At 39.8% G+C, this 13545-nt stretch overlaps 1 protein-coding gene across 3 annotated transcripts in view; it reads left to right on the plus strand.

Moving 5' to 3' along the window:
- Positions 1–13545, plus strand: part of LOC124615355 (CD109 antigen) — an 840079-nt gene that overhangs the window by 780074 nt on the left and 46460 nt on the right. For all 3 annotated transcript variants that reach the window (XM_047143167.1, XM_047143169.1, XM_047143168.1), the window contains 5 exons: positions 1269–1520; positions 2414–2563; positions 2676–2815; positions 9678–9841; positions 9928–10151. In XM_047143167.1, coding sequence (XP_046999123.1) covers positions 1269–1520; positions 2414–2563; positions 2676–2815; positions 9678–9841; positions 9928–10151 — 930 coding nt within the window. The remainder of the gene's footprint in view (positions 1–1268; positions 1521–2413; positions 2564–2675; positions 2816–9677; positions 9842–9927; positions 10152–13545) is intronic.

Raw genomic sequence — 13545 nt, forward strand, 5'->3', positions numbered from 1 at the left:
AGGCCAGTCCATTACAGGGATGCTATTGCTGTGTAACCACTCCGCCACAGGCCGTGCATTATGAACAGGTGCTTGATCATGTTGAAAGATGCAATCACCATCCCCCGAATTGCTCTTCAACAGTGGGATGCAGAAAGGTGCTTAAAACATCAATGTAGGCCTGTGCTGTGATAGTGCCATGCAAAAAACAAGGGGTGCAAGCCCCCTCCACAAAAAACACGACCACACCATAACACCACCACCTCCGAATTTTACTGTTGGCAATACACATGCTGGCAGATGGTGTTCATCAGGCATTCGCCATACACACATCCTGTCATTGGATCGCCTCATTGTGTACCGTGATTCGTCTCTCCACACAACATCTTTCCACTGTTCAGTCGTCCAATGTTTACACTCCTTACACCAAGCGAGGTGTCGTTTGGCATTTACTGGCATAATGTATGGCTTATGAGCAGCCGCTCAACCATGAAATCCAAGTTTTTTAACCTCCTGCCTAACTGTCATAGTACTTGCAGTGGATTCTGATGCAGTTTAAGAATTCCTGTGTGATGGTCTGGTTAGATGTCTGTCTATTACACATTACTACCCTCTTGAACTGTCGGTGGTCTCCGTCAGTCAACAGACGAGATTGGCCTGTACGCTTTTGTGTTGTACGTGTCCCTTCATGTTTCCATGTCACTATCACATCAGAAACAGTGGACCTAAGGATGTTTAAGGAGTGTGAAAAACTTGTGTACAGACATGGGTGACACAAGTGACACCCTATCATCTGACCACATTCAAAGTCCGTGAGTTCCACAGAGCGCACCATTCTGCTCTCTCACGATGTCTAATGACTACTGAGGTTGCTGATATGGAGTGCCTTGCAGTAGATGGCAGCACAATGCACTGAATATGAAAAAAGTATGTTTTTGGGGGTGTCTGGATACTTCTGATCACATAGTGTATGTTGTTCTTACACTTCTGTATGAACAATTCAAGCAATAACTAATTCTCTCAGTGACTTTATTGGCTCTCAATTCTCTCGGTGACCTTATTTGCTCTCATGTTTGCACTTTCTAGACAGCTGGTCCTTATGGCAGTTTCCAGAACCTATAAGCCTGTATAAATTAATAACATTTAATAATTAATGAACATAATACTTCTGAGTCACTCTTTTTTTATAAATAGGTCTTGGGCGGCCTGATGTAACTGGTGGTACTGGTACTTTACTGCTGTACGTACTGAGTGTTTACTATTGATAACTGTGATATCTGTTTTGGCAGGTTGGAGAATATGCTATTTTCCATGTGCAGAGCAATTTCTATTTGGAGTTCTTTAACTATATTCTACTATCAAAGGGTATAATACTGCACACTGGACAGGAGAGAATGCAGGACAATATTTGTAGCTTTGCCATTACACTGAGTGCGGAAATGGCACCTGCTGCCACCATTCTTGTCTACTACGTCGGTCGGTATGGGGATATTGTGGCGGACAGTCTCACATTCCCTGTCAATGGAATTTCTCGAAATAATGTAAGTATTATAAATGTTATTTTCATCCTTCAGTTACAAAATTCTGTGTGCTTATTGCATTTTATTTCTTATATGAAAGTTTGCGAATGGTTTTCAAATGTGGAATATACATGTAAATGAAAATGTTATGTGCAGTTTAGTCAGATGAAACAGAGAGAGAGAGAGAGAGAGAGAGAGAGAGAGAGAGAGAGAGAGAGAGAGTGCGCATGACCTGTAAGTACCTTTCCATTTCATAAAAAAAACGTTAAGGAACTGTTTTTAAATCTATAACCTGGATGTGAAACCATAATCTGTGTGTAAAAATCGAAAAATCATGTAATGTTACATGACACCCACTGAAGATGCCTTGTAAAAAAGGCGAAACACGTCTGGGTGCATAAATACAAATAAAAATTTCAATGTGCAGCATGCAAAAAAGGCATTTTCTTTGAAACAACTGCAATTTAGATATTTTCTTTGTATGAAATTAACACTCCCTGGTTATTTTATGAGGATGATACATTTCTGGCTAGCTCACCAGTATTTACTAACTCATGGTTTTAATTACATGAACTCATTGTAGTTCATCCGTCAACCTAATGCATACAACACATTTATTACCTTCAGATGCAGCTTTGTGACACTGCTTAGGACAGGTAAATGCTTGGTATGCTTGACCACAGAACAGTGGCTTTGCCTGCGCAGTGTCAGAAAATCCTTGCCAACTCATACAAGTGATAATTCTTACAACTCATCAAAATTTTAGTGACAACGCTGTAACTCAGTTGCCTTGTATATCCAGCTATGCAGTTTTTGAGGTTCCTAGTGACATGATGGTGTGTGTGTGTGTGTGTTTTATGAATTATTAGCAGTTATGGATGTTTTCTTTTGTGTAACATCATGTGTGATTTTAGTTTACAGTGTTCATCAACAACAGAAAAGCAAGAACTGGAGAGAAAGTTGAAGTTGCTATTTATGGAGAGCCTGGGGCTTATGTAGGCTTATCAGGCATTGATAGAGCTTTCTATTCCATGCAGGCTGGTAATGAGCTAACATATGCTAATGTAAGTTTAATTGCATTCTGTGTCTTGTTCTTAAATATTCATGTTATTTAGTGACATATTTATTTCACTGTCACAGTTGTTATACTAACCTCCAAAAAATTGTTGTTTATAGGTACTGACAAAAATGGCTACATTTGATGAGGAGACAAATGGTACTTTAATACAGACGTGGACGTCTCATGCTGGTGACCCAGATGAAATAGCATATTTTCCTTCATCCACATTTGGAATTGATGCCAATCGAACATTTGAGTAAGTTTTACTGCAATTTTTAACACAAAAATAGCTTCAGTGAGATATTCTCAGAAGCCTCTGTGAATACACCTATCTGATCATCGTCTAACAGAGACAGTCTTTTCCCATAAATTTTGTCTTTGTGTTGGCGCAGAAATGAAGCATAATGGAGCACATTTGTACTCGCACTCAGTGCCTTGAATTCAATCACAAAAATTAGCTTGAAATCACAAAAGATTATTATGATGATGTTGACCTAGTGAGTTGTTTTCTACTGGTGATGTATTCAGTAAACTCCACTAGATCAACTCCCTCATTGAAGGTGGTATGTAATAGGATACTGCTGTTTCATCCATTGCAACAATGAATTTCAAAATTTATGCTCATCGTCTGTATGAAGTTAAGAAAAGTCTGTGTGTCGGTGGATCTTTTTGTTCCCTCTCTTAATGCGGCATGCTACATACCTGTATATTGATTTGATCATATCATCACTTGATAGAATTCAGTGGATGGAAGATCTTGGTAAGAGATGTTTGTTGCAGATATTTATGGAGGCTGTGTAGAGCATGGCAAAGTAACAGTTTTATTGTGAATTTTTAGCGGTCACTGACAGTATTTAATTAATCTGACTTTAATATATTTTATAACTTCTTTGCTAAGGAATACACACAGTGAACTCTGAAATATTTTCTAAACTTCACAAAACTGTTATGAAGCATTTTCATTTTTCTTTTTTTTGCGAGAAGTTGTTGTAGCAGCCCACATTCACAATGCCGAGCATCTTTCAAATCAATTTTACTTTATATTTCATAGTACACTGGTGGATACTTACATATCTGTTTATTTTAATTCTCACAAAATAGCAGTATACTTCAGAAAGTTGAGCTAAAGCACATACAGTTATCAAACATTGGAAATTATGGTAGGAATATCAACACTATAGGAAAAGACAGATTGCTACTTAGCACAAAGAAGACGTGTTATGTTGCAGACAGGCACAATTAAAATATACTTACATAAAGCTTCCGGCCACAGCCTTCATCAGTAAAAGAGAAGACACACATCATTCGTACACAAGCAAGCACACCTCATGCACACATGGCAGCCAGCATCTCATACCGGATTGCAACTGTCACGTGGGATGCAAGCAGCATTCGGGATGGTGCAGGGAAGGGGAAGGCATTGTATTGTACAGTTGGGTAGAGAGACGAACGCTGTCTGGTGCAGTGTGCAGGGACTAGACTGCCTACAGGTGCAGTGTGAGGAGGTTGTGAGGCAGGGAGGTGGGGAAAAAAAGGAGCAAGAAAGGAGAGGAGTGGGGAAAGACAGGCAGATGTGTTGGCAGAGGGTAGCAAATAAACAGGATAAGAGATGAGAATGAGGAAGAGATGATAGGACAGAGTGGGTGGAAACCATTGGGTGGAGGGTGTGGGGACAGTATGTTCCTAAGGTTGAGGCAGGGATAGTGTTGTAAGGGTAACTTCCATCTGCACAGTTCAGAAAATTTGGTGGTGGAGGAAAGGATCCAGATGGTTTGGATAGTGTAGCGGACATTGAAATCAAATGTGTTGTGTCAGCTGCATGCTGCGCCACAGGGTGGTTTACTTTGCTCTTGGGCGCAGTTTGGTGGTGGCCATCCATCCTGGTGGACAGCTGGTTGGTAATCATGCCAGTATAAAAAGATGTGCAGTGATTGCGGCAGAGGTGGTAAATGGCACGTCTGCTTTCCCAGGTGGTTCGTCCCATGATGAGGTAGGATAAACATGTGACAGTGCTGGAATAGGAAGTGCTGGTTGGATGGACTGGGCAGATTTTGCACCTGGGTTTTCCACAGGGATATGATCCTTGTGGCAAGCAGTTGGACTTTGGAGTGGCATAGAGATGGACTAGGATATTGTGTAAATGGGGTGGACAATGGAACACCACTTTAGTATGGATGGGAAGTATCTGAGGTAGATTGTCCCTCATTTCAGGACATGATGATGTGTGATCCTGACGAAGGATGCGGTTCAGTTGTTCCAGTTTGGGGTGGTACTGGGTGATGAAGGGCTGGTTCTTGGAGATGGGGAGAGGACTGAGGGAAAATAGCATGAGAGATCTGATCATGGCCGAAGTCTAGCGATGGTGCCTATCTGTGAAGGCATTGGTGAGACCCTCAACATACTGGGCAAGTGAGCTTTTGTCACAGCAGATACACCATCCTGATGGGCCGAGGTATTATGGGCGGCATTTTATAGTGTGAAACAGATGACAGCTGTCAAAATGCAGGTACTGTTGGTGGTTGGTAGGTTTAATGTTGACAGAGGTACAGATAGAGACATTGGAGAGGTGGAGGCCAACATCTAGGAAGGTAACATGCTGAGTTGAGGAGGACCACTTGAAGCGTTTTGAGGGTGTGGAGGAGCGAAGTTCGGGTGTCTTGGCCCTCAATAGAGATCATAAAGATATCACCAATGAACATGAACCAGACTATGGATTTGGCATTTTGGGAGGTTAGGAAGGTCTCCTCCAGATGGCCCGTAAAAAAGATTGGCATAGGAGGGTGCCATGTGGGTGCCCATGGCTGTGCTGAGGACTTGTTTATATACCTTCCCTTCAAAGGAGAAGTAGTTGTGGTTTAGGATGAAGATTGTAAGGTGTATGAGAAATGAGGAAGTGAGTTTGGAGTCTGAAGGACGTTGGGATAGGTAGTGTTCAGTAGTGCTAAGACCATGGGCATGAAGGATGTTGGCATATAGGGAGATGATGTCAACAGTGACGAGTAGGGATCTTGAAGGTAAAAGAGTTGTCGTGGTGGAGAGTCGGTGAAGGAAGTGTTTGGTGTTTTTGACGTGGGAGGCTAGATTATGGGCATTTGGTTGGAGGTGTTGGTCAGTTAGTGCCAGAACTCTTTCATTGGGAGTATGATAACCAGCAACAATGGGGCATCCAAGATTGTTTGTGGATTTTGGGGAGTGTGTAGAACAGGGCCGGCCAGAAATTCTGCACGCGTGTGGTGCTCCTGCACATGTGCAACTTCCGGGTCATGGCGTGCATGCCGCAGCCGTCAGCGTTCATGTAGTGCGTATCTCTACGCACAGATGTCGCTTTATCCACTTGCTGGGATATTCTGTACCGGCGCATTCTAGTGCTGTTTCCACAGCTTGCAAGCCAACCATGGGAAGGTATTTTCGCGTATTAAACATTTAAAATACTGTCACAGTCTACTCATTGAGACATCTACTTTTATGTTAACAGTTTAACCCAGTAAGACAAGTAATATGGTTAACAACCGTGGGTTTTTATTAAGGCAGCTTGACTGACGGCAAGTAAATACGCGTAATGTTTTTGATCTAGTATTTAAGAAAGAGAGCACTTAGCAACTTCCAATGAACCTTAGTCATGATTTCAAATAACATTAAACTAATGCAAGGTTTCCTATAACTAATTCTTGGTGCCATCAGTTACACCCACATAATTTCTGTCTCACTGACTTCTGAACAGAATGATAACCGCAGACCTCTCGATGATCACTTGTCATTTCAATACCATTATTGCTATATCTTTCATCAGTTCCGTCTGAAATCTGCATAATAACCAACAATTAGATGAATGTTATGTTTTATTGACTTCAGCTGAGCGCAGCCCTTCACACATTAAAAAAAACCCTAAATGTAAGTATACATTGGAACAATCGATTTAATGACCAATTTTCCTGGTAATAATGTAACATGGAGCAGAATGAGGCAATAGTGCACAGTTAGTAAACAATAATTTTTAATTATGAAAGGAATAAATCCAAACATGTTTATCACTGGTCATGAGAGATGATATAGTTAATATCGGGCACAAAAGCACGGCTCATTGACATACGCAAGCAGTTGCGAAGATTTTCCTCACTTATGCTTGATCGAAACATTGATTTATTAATTTTCATCACCGAGGAAAACCTTTCACAAACATATGTCGACCCGAACATGGACATAACTCTCGCGGATTCTCGGTGCAGGCGTGGAAATTCTTGTAATAAAAAATTTTCGTAGAATTCTTTTGTACTTCGCACTGCAAAGAACTTGTCTTTCAGTCTTGTATTGGATTGTAGGTCGATCAGTTCCATCTGTAGATCATTCGGAGCATCTTCAACCGATGATGAGAACGGTCGAGCAAAGAGGTGAATGACAGGAGACAAACTCGTAACATCTGCAAATCGTGCTCGAAATTGTTCCTTAATTTTTACAATTATTGACACGTATTCTTGAAATCTAGCACTTTCATGGACCAGTCCAAGAGTCAGGAAATGTGCAGTGTTTTCTGTCAATAGCTGGCTCTCCCAAAGTGCAAGCTTCCTTTCAAAGGTATTTACTTTTTCCAACATGTCAGAAATTAAATTATTTTCACCTTGCAAACTGACGTTCAGGCTGTTCATGTGAGATGCAATGTCCACGAGAAATGCAAGGTCTGATATCCAACAAGGGTCTTCCAACATAGGTTCACTTTTTCCCTTCTCATGTAAGAATGTTACTATGACCAAACGTAAATAGAAAAATATTTGCAGCATTTTACCTTGACTGAGCCAGCGTACTTTGGTATAGTAAGGTATGTCGCTGTACTCTGCTCCTAATTCCTCCAAGAGCCGCCGAAACTGGCGATACGTAAGCCCATGTGTCTTCAGATAGTTTACAGTACGCACAACAATTTGCATGACGTTTGCTAACGTTACTGATTTTGCACAAAGTGCCTCTCGATGCAGAATGCAGTGAATTCCATACAACGTCTCGTCTGTGCGCCCTAGCTTTTTGCGCATCCATGCTATGAGCCCTCTCTGATGGCCTTGCATTGATGGTGCTCCATCTGTGGTCACTGAGACTAACCGATTCCAGTCCATACCGACACCATCAATCGCTTGCTCCACAGCTTGTAGTAAGTCCGCACCTGTAGTAGTCCCTTTCAAAGGTACGAAGTCCAAAACGTCCTCTGTTACACAAAGTGCGTTATCGACACCTCGTGTGTATATCACAACCTGGGCTGTATCTGTAAGATCTGTTGCTTCATTGAGCGCTACAGAGAAAGCAACAAAGTCTTTAGCCTTATTTATTAGCTGCCTGTGCGCATTGCCGGCCATAGCTCTGATATGTCTTGTCACTGATTGTTTGGATAGATTGATTTCTTGAAACCTGCTAATGTCCGTGAGACACACAAGTTCTGCAGCATCAGTCAGACACCCTTTCACAAACTCTCCTTCGGAAAAGGGTTTCCCAGATTGTGCAATTCTTAATGCGATTTTAAAACTTGCTCGCAGTGAAGATTTAGTGTGGTTGTCATTGTGGAAAATTGGAAACAGTGCATTGTACAGCATACAGTAAAATAGACGTAAATGTAACACAAGAAACTAAGAGTTCAAGAAGTATCAGTTACTTTGACGTACAGTAAAATCGAGTTCATGTGTCTCATCCATTTTCTTAAGGACATTTAATTTTACTTGCCATTCTTCACTGTTGAGTACACTACACTCGTCTTTGTGATATGTATTGTAGTGTCTTTCAATTGAAAACTTACGCTGTCCACCTATTATTCGGCGGCACAGCGAACACTGAGTTTTCACCAACGGCTACAAAAAAGGATTCCAGTTCCCAGTCATTTTTAAACGACTGAGAACATAGACCTCCCGTCCTTTGCTTTTTCACAGTACCTGCGTCACCAGGGGTAAACGAGACTGGGTATGTTGCACTCTTGCTTGTACCACATAAACAGGGAAGTGGAGCCGCCGCCGTTCATTTAGGACACATGTCTAATAACATATGTCGCTGTCGCTCACTGTTGCACATGTGCGCACATGTGCAGCACTTCCGCACGTCTGCACACTGTGCAGCGTTTGGCCCGGCCCTGGTGTAGAAGGTGGGTGTGCAGGGTGTCATAGGGGTGAGGAGAGAAATGGATTCAGGGGAGATGTTCTGGGAAGAGACTAAGGCTTTAAGCAGGGATTGGAGGTTGTGTTGGACTTCTGGGATGGGATCACTCTGGCAGAATTTATTGGTGGAAGAGAGAGATAATTGGCAGATGCCTGCTGTCAGGTTGTCACTGCAGTTCATAATAACAGTGGTGGAACCTTTGTCTTCAGGTAGGATGATTAGGTCAGGATTTATCAGTTACCATCCATTCATCACCAATTATTTGCTCAGAATAACGGGCTATGGACTCACTTTTCTTTCAGACTTTTTTATTTATTTATTTTTATTTTTTTCCAGGTACTTCATTCCTGTTGGTTTTTTCTTCAGGAAATCCACTAAATTATGTAACAACAATTATAAAGCTACACTGTAGGGTTGAAGTTGAAGAGAGACTTGAAAGTTTAATATCAAACTACTACTTTTTTTTTGGAGGGGGGCGGCAGCAATAGTAGAAAATTGAATTTCTCTGTGCATAACTCCTTGCAAAAATCAGAAATTAGCACATGAATCCTGTGGATAATTCACACATAACAGTCTTCATACTTTGTGCTTTTAAAAGAGCATTCTTTGTTCTCATTCTTTTTCTGTAAAACAAGTGACTTATTCACATAAATAATTCCTACTTTTTTGAGTGTACCGGTATCATTTGACTGTTGAGCTATTTAGTGAGTGAACCTTGCTTTAATGTAACAGCCTTCAGGTGATTTCAACACTTCCTTGTTGTTGAGCAAAATGAAAGTACCTGAAATTGACTTGCTGCATAGCTGATAAAAAATGACATTTGTTTCTCCATATCTCATAATGGTCATCCTGTCCCTAATTCCACAATCTGTTCCTCTTCTTGTTTAAGTATTTGCCTCATAGTCAGTTTTACTGTAGTAACGTAAGAGTGTGTGGTTTTTGAATATTGCTACATAATTTCAGACACCATTAGCTCTATTATTTTGTTGCAGATATGCAGGGCTAGTGGTTTTCAGTGATGTAATTGTACCTCGTCGTCCTGATAACTGTAACCTTACTGCCGGGTACGCAGAATGCCTGAATGGCCGTTGCTATCGAGTTGAGAAAAGATGTGACGGTAGATATGACTGTGAAGATGGCACAGATGAGGCAGGATGTAAGTTTTGTTGTACAGAATTAGTCTGTTCCAAGAAATCTCTTAGGTTTTTTTTTTGCAGCTTTTAATATTGCTTGATTTCACAGGTACAAGGGTCAATCAGAATGACTTGGCACTTTTCAGAAAGTTCAGATTTAGCAGAATACAACGTCAGTATGACAATGTCTGGATGTGGAAGGACATTAACATTGGTCCTCATGGGAGGTACATCTTCAATCTGCGTGTCCCTGAGCGACCTGCTCACTGGATGGTTTCAGCGTTTGGGATGAGTCCGACCAATGGATTTGGGATGCTTCACAGGTCACTTGAGGTCTGTATATTGTCTTCATCAAACATGTTGGAGTGTATGTCTTATTTTCATAGTTTCTCTTAGATAATGACATGGGAATATTAAGCAGCGTAATTATATGGCATACAGTACTTTAATTAAAGTAAATGAAATTCGTTGCCTGGTCATATCACCATGAGATTTTGTGGGTCCCTAGACAAACTTCTGTCAGGACCCCCCCCCCCCCCCCCCCCCCAAGCCTTCCAGCCCATGTGTGTTAATTATCTGTGTGTTAATTATCTCAAATATTGATTCTCCATAATGTTGTTCTAGGTGTGAACAGTAAATAAATGCTGCCTGCACATGCACTGTCAGTAATTTGTTTATTAATTGAATTTACCATATTTGAATAGATACAAATATAAGTATATGGAACAATAAAAGAAGCTACTAAAAGAAACAAACTTAACATTTAGTGAGCAATCTTTGCAGCATGCTTCATTATCCTGCTTTAAAAAGTCAGGTTGAAACTTTCAGTGTCAGCTGAATGATTTCAGACAGCTGTAAATGGAACACTGAATCTTCTACTCTTACACTGAAGTTCATTTTAGAAGCAAGTTCATGCTCTATTGATAACAGTGCTAATTGATCGAGTTTCACTTCCCTAAAGCTGATCTTAAATGGTTCTTGATTAATGCTAATTTAGTAAGTCCTCTCTCACCTGTAGCATCGCTGATAGGGTAGTGGAAATCCTGACTGCAATGCCATGTTCAGGAAATAAAGATTGTAACCTCAACTTACAAATTTCATTTAGAAGAAGAAATGGAAGCCCTTTGTTTTCTCTGGTCTTTGTCAAATCTCGAAAAGTATCTGCTCTCAACATTTGTATATCTCTCTGATGAAATTATCACTCAGATCATCAGTTTAATTTCTAATAATTTTTTAGTTGCATCGCTATCATCCAGAGTTGTACTTATTTTGAAAATGGCTTCAAAAGTTGCACAAATATTCTCATGTCTACACAGAGAATCTATCTGAGATATAGTCTTGCCTATTATTATGTCAAAAAACTCATATTGAAATTATTGTTCTTCAGTTTCATGTGCTCTTCTAGTACCCGTATCAAATCCAACAAAGAAAACCTTCCTTGAAGTTGAAGGTATTTTTGTTCTGTCACTGCAACTACAAAAATGCGTGATTTTTTTTCACCAGACCTGGTTCGCTTTATTGAGGTAAAGCATCATCAGTGATCTGTAATTAATTTATTTACATTTTGATTTGCTTTTAGATTGAAAAACAGTTCGTTAAGAATATGTTGATTTGTACTCAAGGTGATTTCTCACTTACATCAGGAAATGCCATCTGCTAGCACACCATTGTTTTTCTGCGTCAGACACTGATAATTTTCCTCTTAATTTTTAGTTGATCTGCAGCACTATACAGTTCTTATGTTTTCCACAACACCCTTTTATGCACACCACTGTATTCTGTTTGTTTTTGTGCTTCTGAGTATGTGTTGTGGTTTGTGTTTTGTTTATTGCCAATATAGTGTCTTCGACCTATAACTTTTTTTTATTGTTAGATTATTTTAAGTATGTAATTCTATTAGTTATGTTTCTCTGTATTTATATATTGTGTAAAAGTAGGGAAGGAATAGTGATTTAGGGATTTTTTCCTTTTTTTCAGTGTATGGGAGGGGGAAACCATGATGAGTGGACATAAGTGTATAGCAGTGTGATGGAGTGTTGAGTTAGAGGAGAAGGCAAGGAGCAAGAAGTGAAATGATGTAGTGAGTCAGGTGGGGGGAGGGGGGGGGGGGAGGTGAAGGATGGAAATGCTCTTTTCTTTTTCATCTAATTTCATCAATTATTTTATATAGCGTCTGGTTTCCAATATTTATTTGGTCACTGAGCAACTGTTTATTTTGTGTTAATGTTTTTTTGTGGAAATTTTCTTGGAAAGGGAGGAGGTGTCTGTCTTAACTGATTTTTATGATATAACTTCTTCAATATTGCTTGGTTTATGGTGTTCTTGTTTTAGATGATCTGCAAATGTTGAATGGCTTGTACCATATCTAAATACTCTGGTGTGTTCTTTATATGTTGTATCGAATGTCTGCCAGTCATTCCAATGTATATCTTTTCACAATCTCTGCAAACCTCCCCCCCTTCCCAACCACACACACACACACACACACACACACACACACACACACACACAATTTCATTACACTTCTTGCTCCTCACCTTTTCCTCTAACTCACACTCACACTCCATCACACTGCTGTACACTTATGTCCACTTATCATGGTTTCCACCTCCCCTACAATGAAAAAAAGGAAAAAAAAATCCTCAGTCAATATTGCTTCCCTACCCTTACACAGTATATAAATACACAGAAACATATCTAATAGAATTTCACAATACAATAATCTAATAATAAAGTAGTTGGCAGCTCTACAAAACACAAACCACAACAAATACTTACAAGTACAAAAACGAACAGAATATAGTGATGTGCATAAAAATGTGTTGTGAAAAACATAAGAAATGCATAGTGCTGCAGAACAACTAAAAATTAGAGGAAAATTATCAGTGCCTGATGCAGAAAAACAAGTGTGCTAACAGATGGCATTTCCTGATGAAAGCAAGAAATAAAGTGAAAATCACCGTAAGTACAAATCAACATATTCTTAACGGACTATTTTTCGATCTAAAAGCAAATAAAAATGTAAATAAATTAATTACACATCACGGATGATGCTGTACGTCAACATAGGGAAACACGTCTAGTGAAAAAAATCACATATTTTTGTGGTTTCAATGACAGAACAAAAATACCCTCAAGAATTGTAAAGCAACTATGGGCACTATGGCTTTATAAATGAACAATGAAAACCTTCCTTTTCCTTCTTCTATTTTTTGAAAATACTTCCTCAGTCCCAATTTCAACTTTAACTTTGGTTAAGATTTCAGGCGAGAGATGTCTTACATCCATATCTATGGCAGTTGTAAGAGCTTCAGTATATTTCATTTCATTATCAAGGGAAGTTTCTTTTGACAGCAGACTTAAAACTTCCTACATTTGTATGGTCTAAGGAAGCTTCTGTTACTTCTGGTAATTTTTCTGCTGTAGATTTCACTTCCTCAATTCTTGCCCTCCATCTTGTTCCGGACAGGCCATGAAAAGATTGACTCTGTGGGGCTACAGTGAAGAAATTGTACAGCTGGTACAGACAGTTGGAGAATGTACCTTCTACTTCATTACTTCTTGTAACATGTAATCCTACTAAGTTCAGAGTATGAGCTGCACAAGGAGGAAATGTTGTCAGCAGATAAATGTCTCTACTTTTTGCTTGCACAGCTTTTCTTTACCTAGCAATATTTGATATGTTATCAAAGCACTGGCCTAAACAGTGCTGTAAATCAATTGCATG

This window comes from Schistocerca americana, chromosome 5, assembly GCF_021461395.2.
Source record: "Schistocerca americana isolate TAMUIC-IGC-003095 chromosome 5, iqSchAmer2.1, whole genome shotgun sequence".
In the NCBI taxonomy this organism is placed as follows: domain Eukaryota; kingdom Metazoa; phylum Arthropoda; class Insecta; order Orthoptera; family Acrididae; genus Schistocerca; species Schistocerca americana.